General features: G+C 41.9%; 1 protein-coding gene across 3 annotated transcripts in view; it reads left to right on the top strand.

Annotated features, from left to right (window-relative positions):
* The window catches only part of TAF4B (TATA-box binding protein associated factor 4b), a 70,872-nt gene that overhangs the window by 19,355 nt on the left and 37,896 nt on the right, over positions 1-13,621 (top strand). For all 3 annotated transcript variants that reach the window (XM_066992880.1, XM_066992881.1, XM_066992882.1), the window contains exons 4-9: positions 1,152-1,319; positions 1,425-1,547; positions 3,666-3,755; positions 6,834-7,406; positions 12,369-12,504; positions 12,940-13,045. In XM_066992880.1, coding sequence (XP_066848981.1) covers positions 1,152-1,319; positions 1,425-1,547; positions 3,666-3,755; positions 6,834-7,406; positions 12,369-12,504; positions 12,940-13,045 — 1,196 coding nt within the window. The remainder of the gene's footprint in view (positions 1-1,151; positions 1,320-1,424; positions 1,548-3,665; positions 3,756-6,833; positions 7,407-12,368; positions 12,505-12,939; positions 13,046-13,621) is intronic.

A 13,621-nucleotide genomic window follows, 5' to 3' on the forward strand; every position in this document is an offset into this window, starting at 1 on the left:
CTGAAGGGTTTAAAAGCACTTTGATATTCTACACAAACTCTATCCAGTTCTGATTTGATATTGTTTTATCTGTGATAGGGTAAGCTGGGCATTACCATCTTATGAGTAATGGGTGCAGGAAAAAAACAATACTGACTTTCAGGCTTCAAATCTAAACTGGAATTTTTGCTTATTTCTGTTTTCTGTGAGGTCAAACTGTGGCTTTTTAGTTAACAAGCTGAGAAAATGAAAAGTGTGCTTTTTTTTAAGAAATGAAACATCTTACTTGTACCGTTATATCAGAAGAACAGGTTTTTTTATGTATCTGAAGTATTAATACTCATGTTTAGTAGGTTTTCTTTGGCAACTACTGTTTTTCAGCCTGGTTTGCAAAGGAGAAAGGCAATTTTAGCTTTTGCTGTAAACCTTTGCAACTCTTGTGCTGCTGGAGTTTCAGAATCTGTTGATAGATAAAGAGGTTTGAAAAAGACCTGAAAGTCCCATAAATGAGTTTTGAAAGGGTTTGTGTCTGGGCAGATTTGAGAGAGATCCAAATTGGTGCCCACAAGGAAAAAGCAGGAAGAACTTGGGTGCTCTTGCTCAGCTGGCTGCTTCCACTGGCACGTGCATCCTTCCAAAGTGGACAGAAGACATCTTCGACCTGGTGCCTGCACGATAGGAAACGTAAGGGACATTGCAACTGCAACTGGGAGAGGAGCTGCAGGGGAAGAAGGAAAGATAAATAATCACTTGAAGTCATATTTTATCTTCAGAGTAGTATAACTTGGCTTAGAACTAAATTGATTAGTCTTAGACCATAGAAGCTTGACAAAGTTAAGGAGTAGGTTTCTTCAAGACAGCCTTAACCTTTCCCTCTTCTCTTGAAGTTGCAGGCAGTGACTTCAGACTGTGTGAGCCTCCATCCTTCCCCACCACCCACTGACTCAAAAACAGAATGATGGCCGTGCTGGTTTTGTCACTTACTGTATTAAATAGAGCCTCTCAAAGGAAATGAATCAAAAGTTCTAAAAACAATGACAAGATTTGTTCATTTATGTTTTAAATAGTAATCTCGAGTGTGGCGGAAGGATGCTACTTAATATGCTAGCAGAATACAGTATGTGTTTGTCATATTAATCGTTGGTTTAAAAAGTGTTAATTTTTCTATTCAGCCAGCAGCTGCAACAGCTAGTGTTACTACAGTTACTGCTGTAAAGCCTTCGAGTACTGGAACACCTGTAAAACTTCCAGTTACAGGACCACCTGCACAATCCATCTCCCAGAAGGCAGTCTCTGTGAAAGCAGAGGGCACAACAGTAGCACAGACCAGCGCTTCTACAGTAAGGAAAAAAAAAAATTTAATTAAAAATTAACATTCTCTATATTCATCAGAGGTTGGAGAGCCAATGCAACATCTAACAGTCTTCTCTTTATTTCTGCGCTAGGAGATGTTAGAGAATGTGAAGAAATGCAAGAATTTCCTTGCCACGCTAATAAAATTGGCATCTAGTGGACCTCAAGCCCCTGAGATGGGGCAGAATGTGAAGAATCTGGTGCAAAATCTCTTGGTGAGACTATTTTTTTAAAGCAAAGTGTCATTTTTATATTGTTTTTGACTTCGACTTTGTAGTCTTGTTCCTTCTCTTTCTGCTTATGTTTTTTTTTAACAGCTAAAGAGCTGGATTTGTGGCAGAATATATCTGAGTCTCCTAAGTCTTATAACACTCATTTTAGCTGGATCCCATACTGTATTTTCTCCCACACATTCCCATTTCACTTTATGCACACAGGTATCTGATGACAGGAGGCACTGATAGTTTTTACATAGCTTTTGAGTCTGAGCTGTTTTTTCACGCTAGCATAGTTTTGGGTCCTCAGTGGCAAGGGTTTTACTCTGGAGGTTGTAGTACAGTACTGAGTCCATTTTACTTCTTTACTCCCAAGACAGAACCGAGTTGCACATTGATGGTGAAGCTCCAGTGAAATAAGCATGAAATTATCTGTCGTTAGACAACAGGATGGAGAAGATAATGTGGTGGATTGCCAATGTCTCTCTCCTTGCCTTGTGGTGTAGCTCAGCACAGCTGGGTTTTCTTGGTAATAGTTTCTTCTGCCCCTCCTTGTCTTGGCATTTGACCACTGCTGCAGTTTTGTTCCACTTCAGCAGAAGGCTGTGTGCAGGTAGAGGGAGACAACTTTGTGTTACCAAAGGAATATTTCAGTCTAGAAAAGCAAGGTGTAGAAAGAAGGATGATTGCAGGGAACAGATTGTTTTAAGATGCAGGCTTGCAAAAATATTTGATTCCCCTTCTCTTCTTCTGTTGCCTGTGTGTCCCTGCTGGACTATACACTATGCTTCTGTAGGAACATATGAGAATTAATCCTTCTTGTGCTTACAGTGCTTTTTTTCAAAGAACAGTAATTACCAGCCATTAATAAATTGTTTAACAGTGCATTTCTTTGCCTTTTTACAGTATTTTTAAAATGCTGTTCTTCTGTCATTCAGTATGTGTGTATGATGTAAATGCAAAATAAATTAATGTTTCATATGCATGAGGGAAACAAGTAAACACCAGCTGTGAAGTAAAGTGGTCCTTAAGGCAGCATTTCATGGAGTGGGTGTCAAGCACCTTATTTGCACTGAGATGTGGTATACCAAATCATTGCATTTGTGTCAGTGGGACCTCAGCAACCTGTATCTGCAGCTCAGTGGGGTCCAACGACTGGATAGGAGAGCTGCCCAAAGTTCCCTTCTATGAATATCTGGTCCTTAAACCCCCTCCTCTTATCACGGAGCTCCTTGGAACAGCTGTCCTCAGGGAGGATAAGGTTGAAAAGCATAATTTCTCTGCAGATGGAGAGACTGGCACTAGGGTCCCTCGTCCTTGTGTGTTTCTGTACCTTCCCGAAGGAGGCAACTGCATGGTCTCACCTGGGAGGGTGAGAAGTGGCGGCAGTGTCTGGGGCTATCCACCACCTCAGCCCCATTGCTGATGTGCAAGGGGGTCCCGGAAGGCTGCTGTGGCTTCCTAACCCTCTCAAGCCACTGAAACAGGTGTTTGTGGTGAGGCAGAGCAAAAAGCTTCAAGGAAACTGTGCTTTGTGAGCTGGAGGAGCGTTGCTGTGATGGTATGCAAAAGTGATGTTCTGATGTTTGGCTTCTCCTGCTTTAGAAAGAAGGCGTTAAGTATTCTGCTTTATTATGCTTTAGTGAGCATTAGACTGGAATTGTTTAACAAAAACAGCACTGAGTTGTCTTTTGTCTCGGATCTATTTAAATTTTGATCCTTATGCAGATAAACTACCTTTACAGCATAAAGTACTCTTGATGGATTTAAAATATTTCTGCGTAAAAGAGATATTCAAAAGGATCAGTGTTACTTACAAATTTGTTTCTATCAGTTCACTTCAGTGAATGGGTGTTTGAACAGATATCCTTAAGTGTATTAACTGCCTGTAGTCGAACAAAGGAATTTAATTTTAAAATAGCGTATCTAAATTATAACATCATTCTATCCTAAAATGTGTTCTTTAAATATACAGGAGGAAAAAAGCATTTGAGAATACTGAAATTGAATAACACCGTGATAATGTAAACTTCCATGAATTGTTAATACACATATCGGGGGGAGGGAGGGAGATAGATTCGGTTATAAATTACTGTTGTAATTATATTTTCCTCTTAGGAAGCAAAAATTGAACCAGAAGAATTTACAAAGAAGCTGTACATAGAGCTCAAGTCTTCTCCACAGCCGTATTTAGTTCCTTTTCTTAAGGTAAGTGTCTGATTGTGGATATATGGTATTTAATGGGGGAAGGAGGACCAGAAAAGAGAGTTTTCAAGTAGTTGTTTGCCCAGATCAGTTGAGGAAATGGTGCTTAGCCTAACCCTATTTGACTGCTGCTCTTGGAAAGATGGAGAGATTTTTGTGGGGGATTTCAGAGGTGTTAACTTCAGTTGTATTCTCATGTTGGAGCATAATTACTCCCCAGTAACTACTGGAGACAAATCTTTTGGAAGCTGGTACATCTACCGTAGAGCAGCTACGCTAAGATGACCTTTTACTTCCTTAGCAAAACTGTAGCTGGTTTGAATTCTAATACAGAAGAGTGACAATAGAGGCTGTGCGCAGCTTATGCAGTACTTGACCTTAAAGAATTTGCATAACGCTCAATATTCACTCATCTGCTGGCTTCTGTTAACTGGAGGCAGGGTAAAAACCACCCCTTTCTCCAGAAAATGTCTCACGGACTCCTGCCACTTAGGAAGAGTAACCCGGGATAACTCTAATCTGTTCAAGCAAGTAATCATGAAAATAAGAAAATGCTTTCTTTTTTCTTGAAAGCATATAGTAGAATGGAATTTATTGACAGTCAAAACGAAAATGAACATCTTTGTCGTATAGCGACTGCTAAATCCCAGTGAAAACTTGGTTATATTTGCTTAACTGCAGTGCACACAGTGTTGTTAGACCTGATAGATCTGTACTTTTCTCTGACATTCATTACAGGCATAGCAGAGAATCAAGGAAGGGTGGTTATGTGGTAAAGCTGTGATAGAGGTTTTCTGGAGTTTGCCCTCTTTCTTTGTATTTGACAGTCCATGTAACAATACATCTGATAATGTTGCTATTGCTTTAGATATCTGGTGTTAATCTCTTCAAGTATGGGATGAATATTTTTGTTACAGTGACAGCCTTTAAGTGCTTTGCTAGTAAGTTTGTCAGGAGACTAGAAGTCTCCTCTGCAGGGCTTGATGTAGTATGTCAGTATTTGTTACATTTTTAAAAAATCTAAATTCCTGTTTTTTTTAAATGCCCATGCAAAAACCTAAATAAATAAATAAATCCAGTCTGCATTATTACAGCCGATTGCAGTTCAGAGTTTTGATGTTACTTCCTAGAGCAGCCTGTGCAACAACCGCAGCACAGGCAGCTCTGCTACTCGTGGACGGTTTCATCCTGGCTGCAGAGTGACCAGGCTGTGCACGCAGGGTCAGCACGATGGGCAAAGCTTGTCTTTGAGCTCTGCTAGCTGCCAGGGCAAGTTTGGCTGCAGAAATTGTGAAAGTGCTCTGTCGGAGTTTATAAGTTGTCCCCCAACATGGAGAATTGGTAGGTTTGGTGCAAAGACCCTGAAGCAGCTCCATGGGACTGGAGCATCCATTAGGTTGGGTTCGTCAGCCTCTGTCAGGTCTGTGCTGGCATCACGCAGAGCTGCTGCATGCTCCTGGCTATCACGCAGGCTTTTCTGGTCTGGGCAGTATCCGTACCCTTGTAACACATGATAAGATGCTCTATCCTTGCTGTACGCGAGATGAACAATGACACAGGAAAACTTCAGCATCATTGTTAAGGCACAGCGGGGATCGAAGTTAACTGACCTCATAGCGTTACCCATCCTTTAAAGCATCTTGTGCTGTGGTTGCCTTTTTTCTGAAACACCTGAAGGGTGTGTAGTCGGTACAGACCAGCCTTACTTGGCACATGCTCTGGGCGGCTGCGGCAGGGCTGAGTGCCCAGTGGCAGCTGGCTTAACCAGCACTTCTCTTTGGTGCTGCCCTCGTTTGGGGGGGAAGTGCCTGTGGCTCAAGTCTAGGCAGAGATGTGATACGGGTCATTGCCGACACATTTGTAGCTAGTAAGGTGGAGTTTTAGGGAGGATTCTCTGTGGAGTTGGCTCTTATCTTTTGAGCTTCAGATTTTTGACAGAGCTGCTGCATGTTTTTGGTTTTGCCTGTTCCAATAACTTAAAAAAAAGTAAATTCTAAAAAACACTGGAAATATGGAAAAAAACCCTGTAAAGCCAACTTTATTTTCAAATCTGCTGGATGCTTTTGGTGAATAAACTGCATCAAGAGCATGAGGAAAGCTAAGCAGTCTTTTAAAAGAAAGGGAAGCTAACATTAAAGATAGAAGTGCCATGGAAGGTCCAGATGTACAAACAATTTGTTCACTCGATATATTAGCAAGTGAGATAGCGTGTTCCTTTTCATATGAAGCCCAGAGCAACAGCACTGTGCTGGAGACTCTTACAGGCTTCAAAAACTGTCAGGGGAAAAAAGTTTTGTGAGAATATACTGGTAGCTGCAGAAATGATTTCCCCTGGTTCTGAGCCATAACAGATTGTAAATAGTCAAGGAGAAAATCTGTAGAGGGCTGGAAGATTATTCTGTCCATTAACCTTCTCAAACATAGCTGTACTAAAAATGAGATGTTGCCAGATACTTTTACTAATGTTCTCCTGTTGCAGAGAACTTCTCTGGCTTAAGCTGTGCTGCTGCAGCTATGCAGACATTAGTAAAGTGGTATCCCCCCCTAGTGTAGATACAGCTGTATTGGTATACAAGTGCAGGCATCTTCAGAGCTTGCTCCTGATTTTATTGGATAATTTGTAGTTCTCTGCTGGAGGAGCTCAATGGAATAAACACAGCTGTTATGAGAGAGCAGTTTTTTGGCAAAACAAAAAGAATTGAGATAGTAGAATAGTTAAAAGCTGGTCTTACTCTGGTGCGTAAGTTCCACATTGAAACAGTCTAAACAAAAGAACAGATTTTGGGATAAATTTCCATATAGATGGGGTGTGCTCCAGGTAGGGAAGACGCGGTGACTTGATCTTTGCTCAACCTGTGTTGGTGATTCTTAACTTAAACCTTCATCAGTTTAAGAGTACTTGCATTTGTGCTACGTGAATTGTAGCAAAACCTCTTCTTTGGAATAACCAGCTTATTGCCTCCTGGAAAAAAAAAAAATAATTAAAACCTGAGGAAGAAGGCTCAGTTGCTAATGTGAGATCTAGTATTGTGGGAGACTGTTCTGGTGTTATAACCATGTTGTTTTCTTCTTGTTTTCTAGAAAAGCATGCTTGCCTTACGGCAACTAATGCCAAATGCTCAAAGCTTTATCCAGCAGTGTATGCAGCAGCCAGCTCCAACCCAAGAAGCTGTTTCAACTTGTACCTCTGCACCAACTCCTGTAGCGGTGGCAACCTCAGCTGTAGCAACAAATTCTCTTCCCGTTATAAAACCAGTGTCTGCCTCTGCAACAGTCGCAGCCTCTCCAGTTATAAAACCAGTCCTTTCCAGTGCACCGGTGACAGCCTCTCTGCAGACCGCGAAGCCTGGTCCTGCCTCTGCAGTGGTGACGGCCTCTCTTCGTCCCGCAGCGTCAGTCCTCACCACCACAACAGCGACATCAGGGCTGACTGCTATCCAAACTGTGAAGCCGGTCTTCACCTCTGCGGTAGCAACGTCCTCTCTCCAACCTGTAAAGCCAGTGCTCGTCTCCGCAGTGGCATCCTCAGCAACAACCCCTCTCCAGCCTTTGAAACCAGTCATCGGCACCCCCATCAGTATTAAAATCTCCCAGCCAAACTCCATCGTTGCGCAGTCGGTGGGCACGCAGCAGGTGGTAAAAGTGAAACAGTTGGTAAGATGAATTTCTCTCCTTCTCTGTACCTGAGCTTCTTTTGCTTTGACTCTTAACATTTTGTCAGGGTAATATCAATCCGCACCTTAGGTGTGGTTTTTTTTGTCATATGAAGCCTGTCATGAGTTAACCAGTTACATTTGTGATAGTTGTGAAATGTTGCACGCTTGCCAAAAAGGTGAATCTAAAGCCACCCTGTAAGCTATGTCTCTTGCAAGATGAGCTGACCACCATTCAACCAGCCTGAACGTCCAGATAGAGACACGAGGGAAGGTGCTTGGACTCCTGGTGTGTGTGCAGGTGGGCTAGGTTGGTATGTGAAAGAAAAGGCAGGAAATGCCTGTGTCAGAAACAGAAATTGATGATGGGATGCTTACGTTAATTACTATTAGATGCCCTGTGAGGGCTGTGCCTCAGCTAGCCCCCAGGGGTTCCAGTCTCCTTTCCTTCAAAGATCCTGCACTGGATGCTTTGCAGGAATAGGTAGTTTGATCTGTAGTGATATGCTAACTGAAATGTATTAACAAGCTCGAGGAGAGCTCTGACCTCCAGATTTACTAAGACGTGATAATTATGAAGTCATCAAAAAGTCAATTTTTTCTATCAGGCCTCATTAGCTAACACATTTCAGAAGGAATAAATGCTCTATTAAAACAATACTCTCAAAAGCAATGCATTAACACTTTTTTTCTTGGCACAGGTTAATTTCTCACTAATGCTAATGTTAAATGCCAGCAAGCTGTGGATCACCAGTATACCCAGCAGAGCAACGTTGTAAAATAAGTTAGGTTTGGTTTATGGATGTTTGAGATACTGAGCAGTGTGCTGTGTCTACATGCATGTAGTGACCTCAAGAATACTGGGAGAATCATCTCCTTTGGCAGATGACTCTTCTTGAATAGGACTTCCTTGTAAGGATTTGTTCCTTCCAACAACGGGAAAACGTGAGACTTCCTCTGAAGCTAGATTTACTTTCCACAGCTATTGTAGTGTGTGAATTTCCATTTGTAGTTTTGTTATTGTGTAGACTTGATTTCACAGTATTCAGACCAACTGGTGTTTTGCATTTTCCTTTTTTTTCAAAGCATGTAAGGTGGATGTAGTACAATAATAATTTCTTCTAAGTAAACAGCTTATTCTACCAGCTTTTCACCTTTTCAGAGTTGCTGAAAGCACTGAACTATATAGGGTGGTTTCTTTTTATAAGTGGGTTTGGTGTTGTGTTGTTTTGTTTTTTAAACAACTGCTGTTGCATATACACTAAAACTTTGATCGTAGTTGCTACAGCCAAATTGGGAAAAGAATTGCTACCCTTGTTGCCTTCAAGGACTAAATCTGAATTTCCAGCCAGAAGAAAATGAGGGCTGCTTAGGTTGTACGAGAGCTGGAGAGCAGTTTGTTGGCTCCACAGCGAGCCATGTAATCCAGGGGAAAGACTGACCATCTGTACAAATAGATGAGGAAGCTTAACTCTATGCTGTGGAGTCAAGGCGCTTCTTGAATATCATTTTGGTGAACTCAAGAAATGACTTCTGCCTCCTCCAGTACGGCAGTGTGGCAGCCTAATGAAACTGCTTTTCTGTACTGTGCATTACAAACACTGACTTGCGTGCAAAACATGTTTTATCCTCATTTGGGTGGATCCCAGGCAGAGTGATTAAAATCCTTGCTCTTCAGAATAGCTATTTAATTTTGGTCTTGGATGTAGTCGAAGGACTGAACTGACCGCTGGCAGCTCAGCCCTATCAGGAGCTCAGTGTTTGTTCAGGCGACCTGTTAGCACAAGGAGCAAGTTGGTAGAAGTGGCTGCATCTTCTAGGGCTTCCCTGATGACTTTCCTTTTAGAAGGACAGAGGGCCTGTCCGCTGACGCAAGAAAACGAAGCAGGACCTCCCCTCCCTAAATAGAAGGGTCCTGCCGCCAGCTGAAAGGAAGCACGCGCCAGCTGTGCAAATCTGTCTGTACAGTGCTGCCAGCAATTTTTTTCCCTTTCCAGCCCTCGGGGTTGTCTGATGCCACACACTCCCTCTGCATGCCCGTTCCTAATTTGTCTCTTGTGCTTGAGGAGTGGAAAGCAAGCATCTTCTGTGCTTCCATGTGCTAGCTCCATCAGTGATGCTTAAGATTGCAGCTCTGCAGTGGTCTTGTATGAAAAATGTGATGGGAGAGATGCTGCATGTGACCACTTCTTTTCGTGGCACGGTTATCAAAACTCTGGGTCTGTATGGTGGGCACCGAGGGGGCTGTTCTTCAGGGGTGCTGTTGGGACTGGGTTGTGTTGTGTTGTGAGCATTGCCCGTGGCTTCCCTGGCAGCTGCATGTTCCGTGGGGTGCCCCCCCGTGGCCTTATTAACACGGACTCATTTAAGAGTATTGGCTTCCAAAGTTGTTTCACCTTAGAAATAAAGCGTGTCTTGCTGTAGTATTGCTTTGTCTCTCATTAAGCATAATAAATGAAAAATTACATTACCGGACGCTGTCTGTAATGGTGATAACGCTGCTATGGAATTAGAGCTTTGCTTAGTATGAAGAGCAGGAGGAAAGAGCCTGTGCTTTGTCCTCGATGCATGCTTTTGCTCGTAGGGCTTCCTTCATAAAGCAGTATCACTTCTGGTGTACGCTGGTACTTTAACACCTCGCAGCTGATCTCCAAACTTTGCTTTATGAAGGTAGAACAGATTCACGCGGTTCAAAGTCTGCACCAGGCAGCTGCCTTTCGTGCTGTCAGCTGGACGTTGCATTGGGCTTTTTTACTCAAGTGTTGCTGCTTTTTATGCTGATGTCTTTCTGAACTTGCTTAAGGGGGTTGAAGGAACAGTCCCTTTTCTTTCTTCTTCAGGCTAGCAGCAAGAAGTAATAGAAACAGTAACACATAGATACGGTCTGTTTTTGTAATACTTTTTCGGGGCATTAGGTCCATGTTGAAATTTCTAGGACTGTGCCCTTTGCCAGTACCAAGGATGTCCAGCTTTTGTAAGTCTAGCAGCTAGAATGGCAAAGAGAAAAACAGCTTTACTGCCAACCCTTCCTTTCTGTTTCTGGTTGATCTAGTATCCTCGGTTACTTGACTTATTTCCCAGTTCCCACCTAGGCTGTTGACTTTACATTGCCTATCTCTTGTTCTTTTGCCTGCCGCAGTAATCTTGAATGCTTACGTTTCCTCCTGTGCTGTTTCAGTTTTTTGTGTGCTGAAGATGAAGCATCATTCTCACTGGCGGTAGGGAGGATCTCTAGGTGCATGCCAGTATGGATGCTGGCAGATCCTGTGAGTAGTTTGCCCAAGCTGCTTGCTGGTTCAGTACTTACCTGAACATACAAATTGTGCTCTCAACGTTGTTTTTTGACTTCCAGCCTATGGAAGCTGGATCTTTCAGAAAGATCAAGTTGTGTCTTGGTTAAAACCCCAGTAGAAGCAAATGTTAGTGCCTGTACTCGTTCGTGACCAAGTGCTGTATGTGTGAGACTTGACCCTGTCCACAATCAGTGCCTGTGTTCCTGTGGTTCTTTCATGTGCATACAAACTTGGAGAGATGGATCTTGTGTGTGCTTTTTTCCCTCTCGAGAATTGTCTGTTCTTTGTCTGGTTTTCGAACACCACCTTCAGCTCAGTTCTGCATTTCTGCCTCAATGCCAAGCCATGATGCTGTAAGCAGTAATAACTGGGGGAGCATATTTTCACTTCTTAATACAGAGTACCTATCGTCTTGTGAAGGTGTGATTCTTATGCTGATTGTGTTGACTGATAAATCTGGAATTAGATAACAGGAGGCAGCCTGAAATAGAATAAGTTCTGAAGTACGGTAAACACCAATTATTTAAATATAAACTTGTGTACTTTATTTAGACAACTACTGTACAAGAACTCTTTAGACTTCCTGAAGTTAGAGTAAAAGACTTAAGAGAAAAAGTTTCCTCAACCATTTAAACTCATTGTATTGGCTTTTTGCCCCTAACCAGCTGGGATTCAATCTGAAGATGTTGATAAATTTGTGCTTTTGGTAAAAAGTCTTTCTACTACTTGTAATCAAGAATTTTGCAAAGGATGTATCAGAAGCTGCAGCCCACGTTCTGCTTGCTAGGAGGCTTAGGGCATGAAGCTTTTGGAGATACTGCAATTTTATTGGTTTCCTGCATTTTAATGGCTGTCCCCAAAGAGGAAGAATCTGTCTTTATAGGCTGTGCCTGTAGGTCTGTGTTGTGATGACACCCCGCTGTCTGGTTTTGTTTCTTTCAACTACCTCTTTAAACAAAACTATCGACCCTCTTCCTTTTCACCCTTTAGCAGTGTACCACTGTTTTTGTATAGAGGCTCTGCTCAGTGTAGGTGCTGCTGGTTAGCACTTCGTGTGCCCTCTGACTGGTATGTTCAAGTGTACTTTTGCTTAACACTTTGAAGCTCAGCATCTCAATTTACAATTGACCTTGCAGCTCCAAAAATGCATTAGTAACTTCATAGGGTGTATTCCTCATGACAGGAAAAGAATTTATTGCAAGACTTTTAGCTGTTTCTTTTTTTTATTATTTTATTTTTCTTTAAACTAGATGTATGTGATACCTACTCTTTTGAACTTGTTGGCAGGCAGACACAGTATTCAATTGGCAGTCTGTTAAACAAGGCCTAGAGAGGAAAGTCTCTTAGTGTAACAGATTGTGTAGTATTCAGTGAAAACTTTCTGATATAGCTATAAATAGAGAGTAGGGGTGAAATGTCTGTTAGAGCTTGCTGAATGAGCTGGAGCATTATGCTCGCCACCAGTTGCTAAGATTTTGTTTCTTGGCATTAAAGTCAAAAGAAGTGATGGTTGATTTTTTTTTTTTTTGAGCATGCTGTTTGTTATAAACTGAAAGCTAGACATGCATGCCTGCCCTGCAGCACTTCTGGCTGAATGAACATGTTGATACTATTTACTTCTCTGTATATTTAGCTCTTCTCACTCTTGATATTGGATATTCCACTTGCAGGTAGTCCAGCAACCATCAGGAGCCATTGTAAAGCAAGTATCCACACTCCCACAGCCCTCAGCGCTGACTCTCCAGACATCTGCTGAGAAGAGGATGCCGCTGAATACGCTTGTTCAGACCAACCAATTTCCTACAGGTATGGTGGAACCTCTGTAATGGAGAAAGGAGAGGACTGCTGAGGTGCAGAAATCAGTACAGGCTGTTGGTAGGAAGGTGGCTGTCTGTCAAGAGAAAAAACGTTTCAGTATGATAGATTGTAAATCTTTACTGGGTGTTTGTGGTACAGATGTCATGTCACTCAGTGTCATGTCACTTCTTCCTTCAACAGGTCCAGGTTGATGCATAATGTAACTTTTGTATCAGCCAGCCAGTTCTCACTAAAACCTGCTGATCAGCACAGAGGAGGGTATATGGAACATGTAGAATGTAGTACTCTAGAGTGTCTGGTTTTCAGTTGGACCTAATTAGTTGTTACTGAGTCTGCAGTAGCCTTTGTTAGACATATGAACTGATTAAACAGTTGCCTGAGCATTTTGCTTTCTATTATGGCATGTTCTTTGTTTTGTTTTAGGTTCCATTCTGAAACAAGTTACCCTGCCAGGAAATAAAATTCTGTCGCTTCAAGCATCTCCTGTTCAGAAAACTAAAATAAAAGAGAATGGAACAACATCCTTCAGGTAAAAATGAACAATATAGTTTCCTCTAGGAAGGAACAAAAGAAACAGACAGCGCATGTAGAGGTGGGAACAGAGCCCAGAGAAAAATAGCTTTCTTTAGAGACTTAGGATTGGTGTATAGTGTGAATTGGCAAGGGGGATCTAAAAACTGTGACCTCATAGCAGATCTTAATTATTCTTAGTATAGGAAAACTGTCCTGATGAGTTAGGGTTTTCATCATGTTATTTTACACGAATGTAATTATACAAACAGTGTGCATCAATATGTATCAGTTTTTCACTTGTGGAGGAGGCATATTGATCTTGATCCTGTGAATACTATTAACTAATGTAAAGTAAAGTTACCTTGTATTAAAAGCTCTCCACAGGATTAAATCAGATAAAACATCTGCTTTTAACAGACAGCCAGATAGCATTGAGCTGTAATTTGGGCTGGCTGGTAACCTGTTTAAAGCTGTGTGCTGTATTACAATATCTTTTATTAGCTCTTCTTACAAGCTCAATTCTGTATGTAGAGGTGCAAGTCTTTGACTACATCTCTAATTGTGGCTTCTGGCATATTCTCTAGGCTTTCAG

Source organism: Anser cygnoides, chromosome 2 (assembly GCF_040182565.1).
Source record: "Anser cygnoides isolate HZ-2024a breed goose chromosome 2, Taihu_goose_T2T_genome, whole genome shotgun sequence".
Classification (NCBI taxonomy): Eukaryota; Metazoa; Chordata; class Aves; order Anseriformes; family Anatidae; genus Anser; species Anser cygnoides.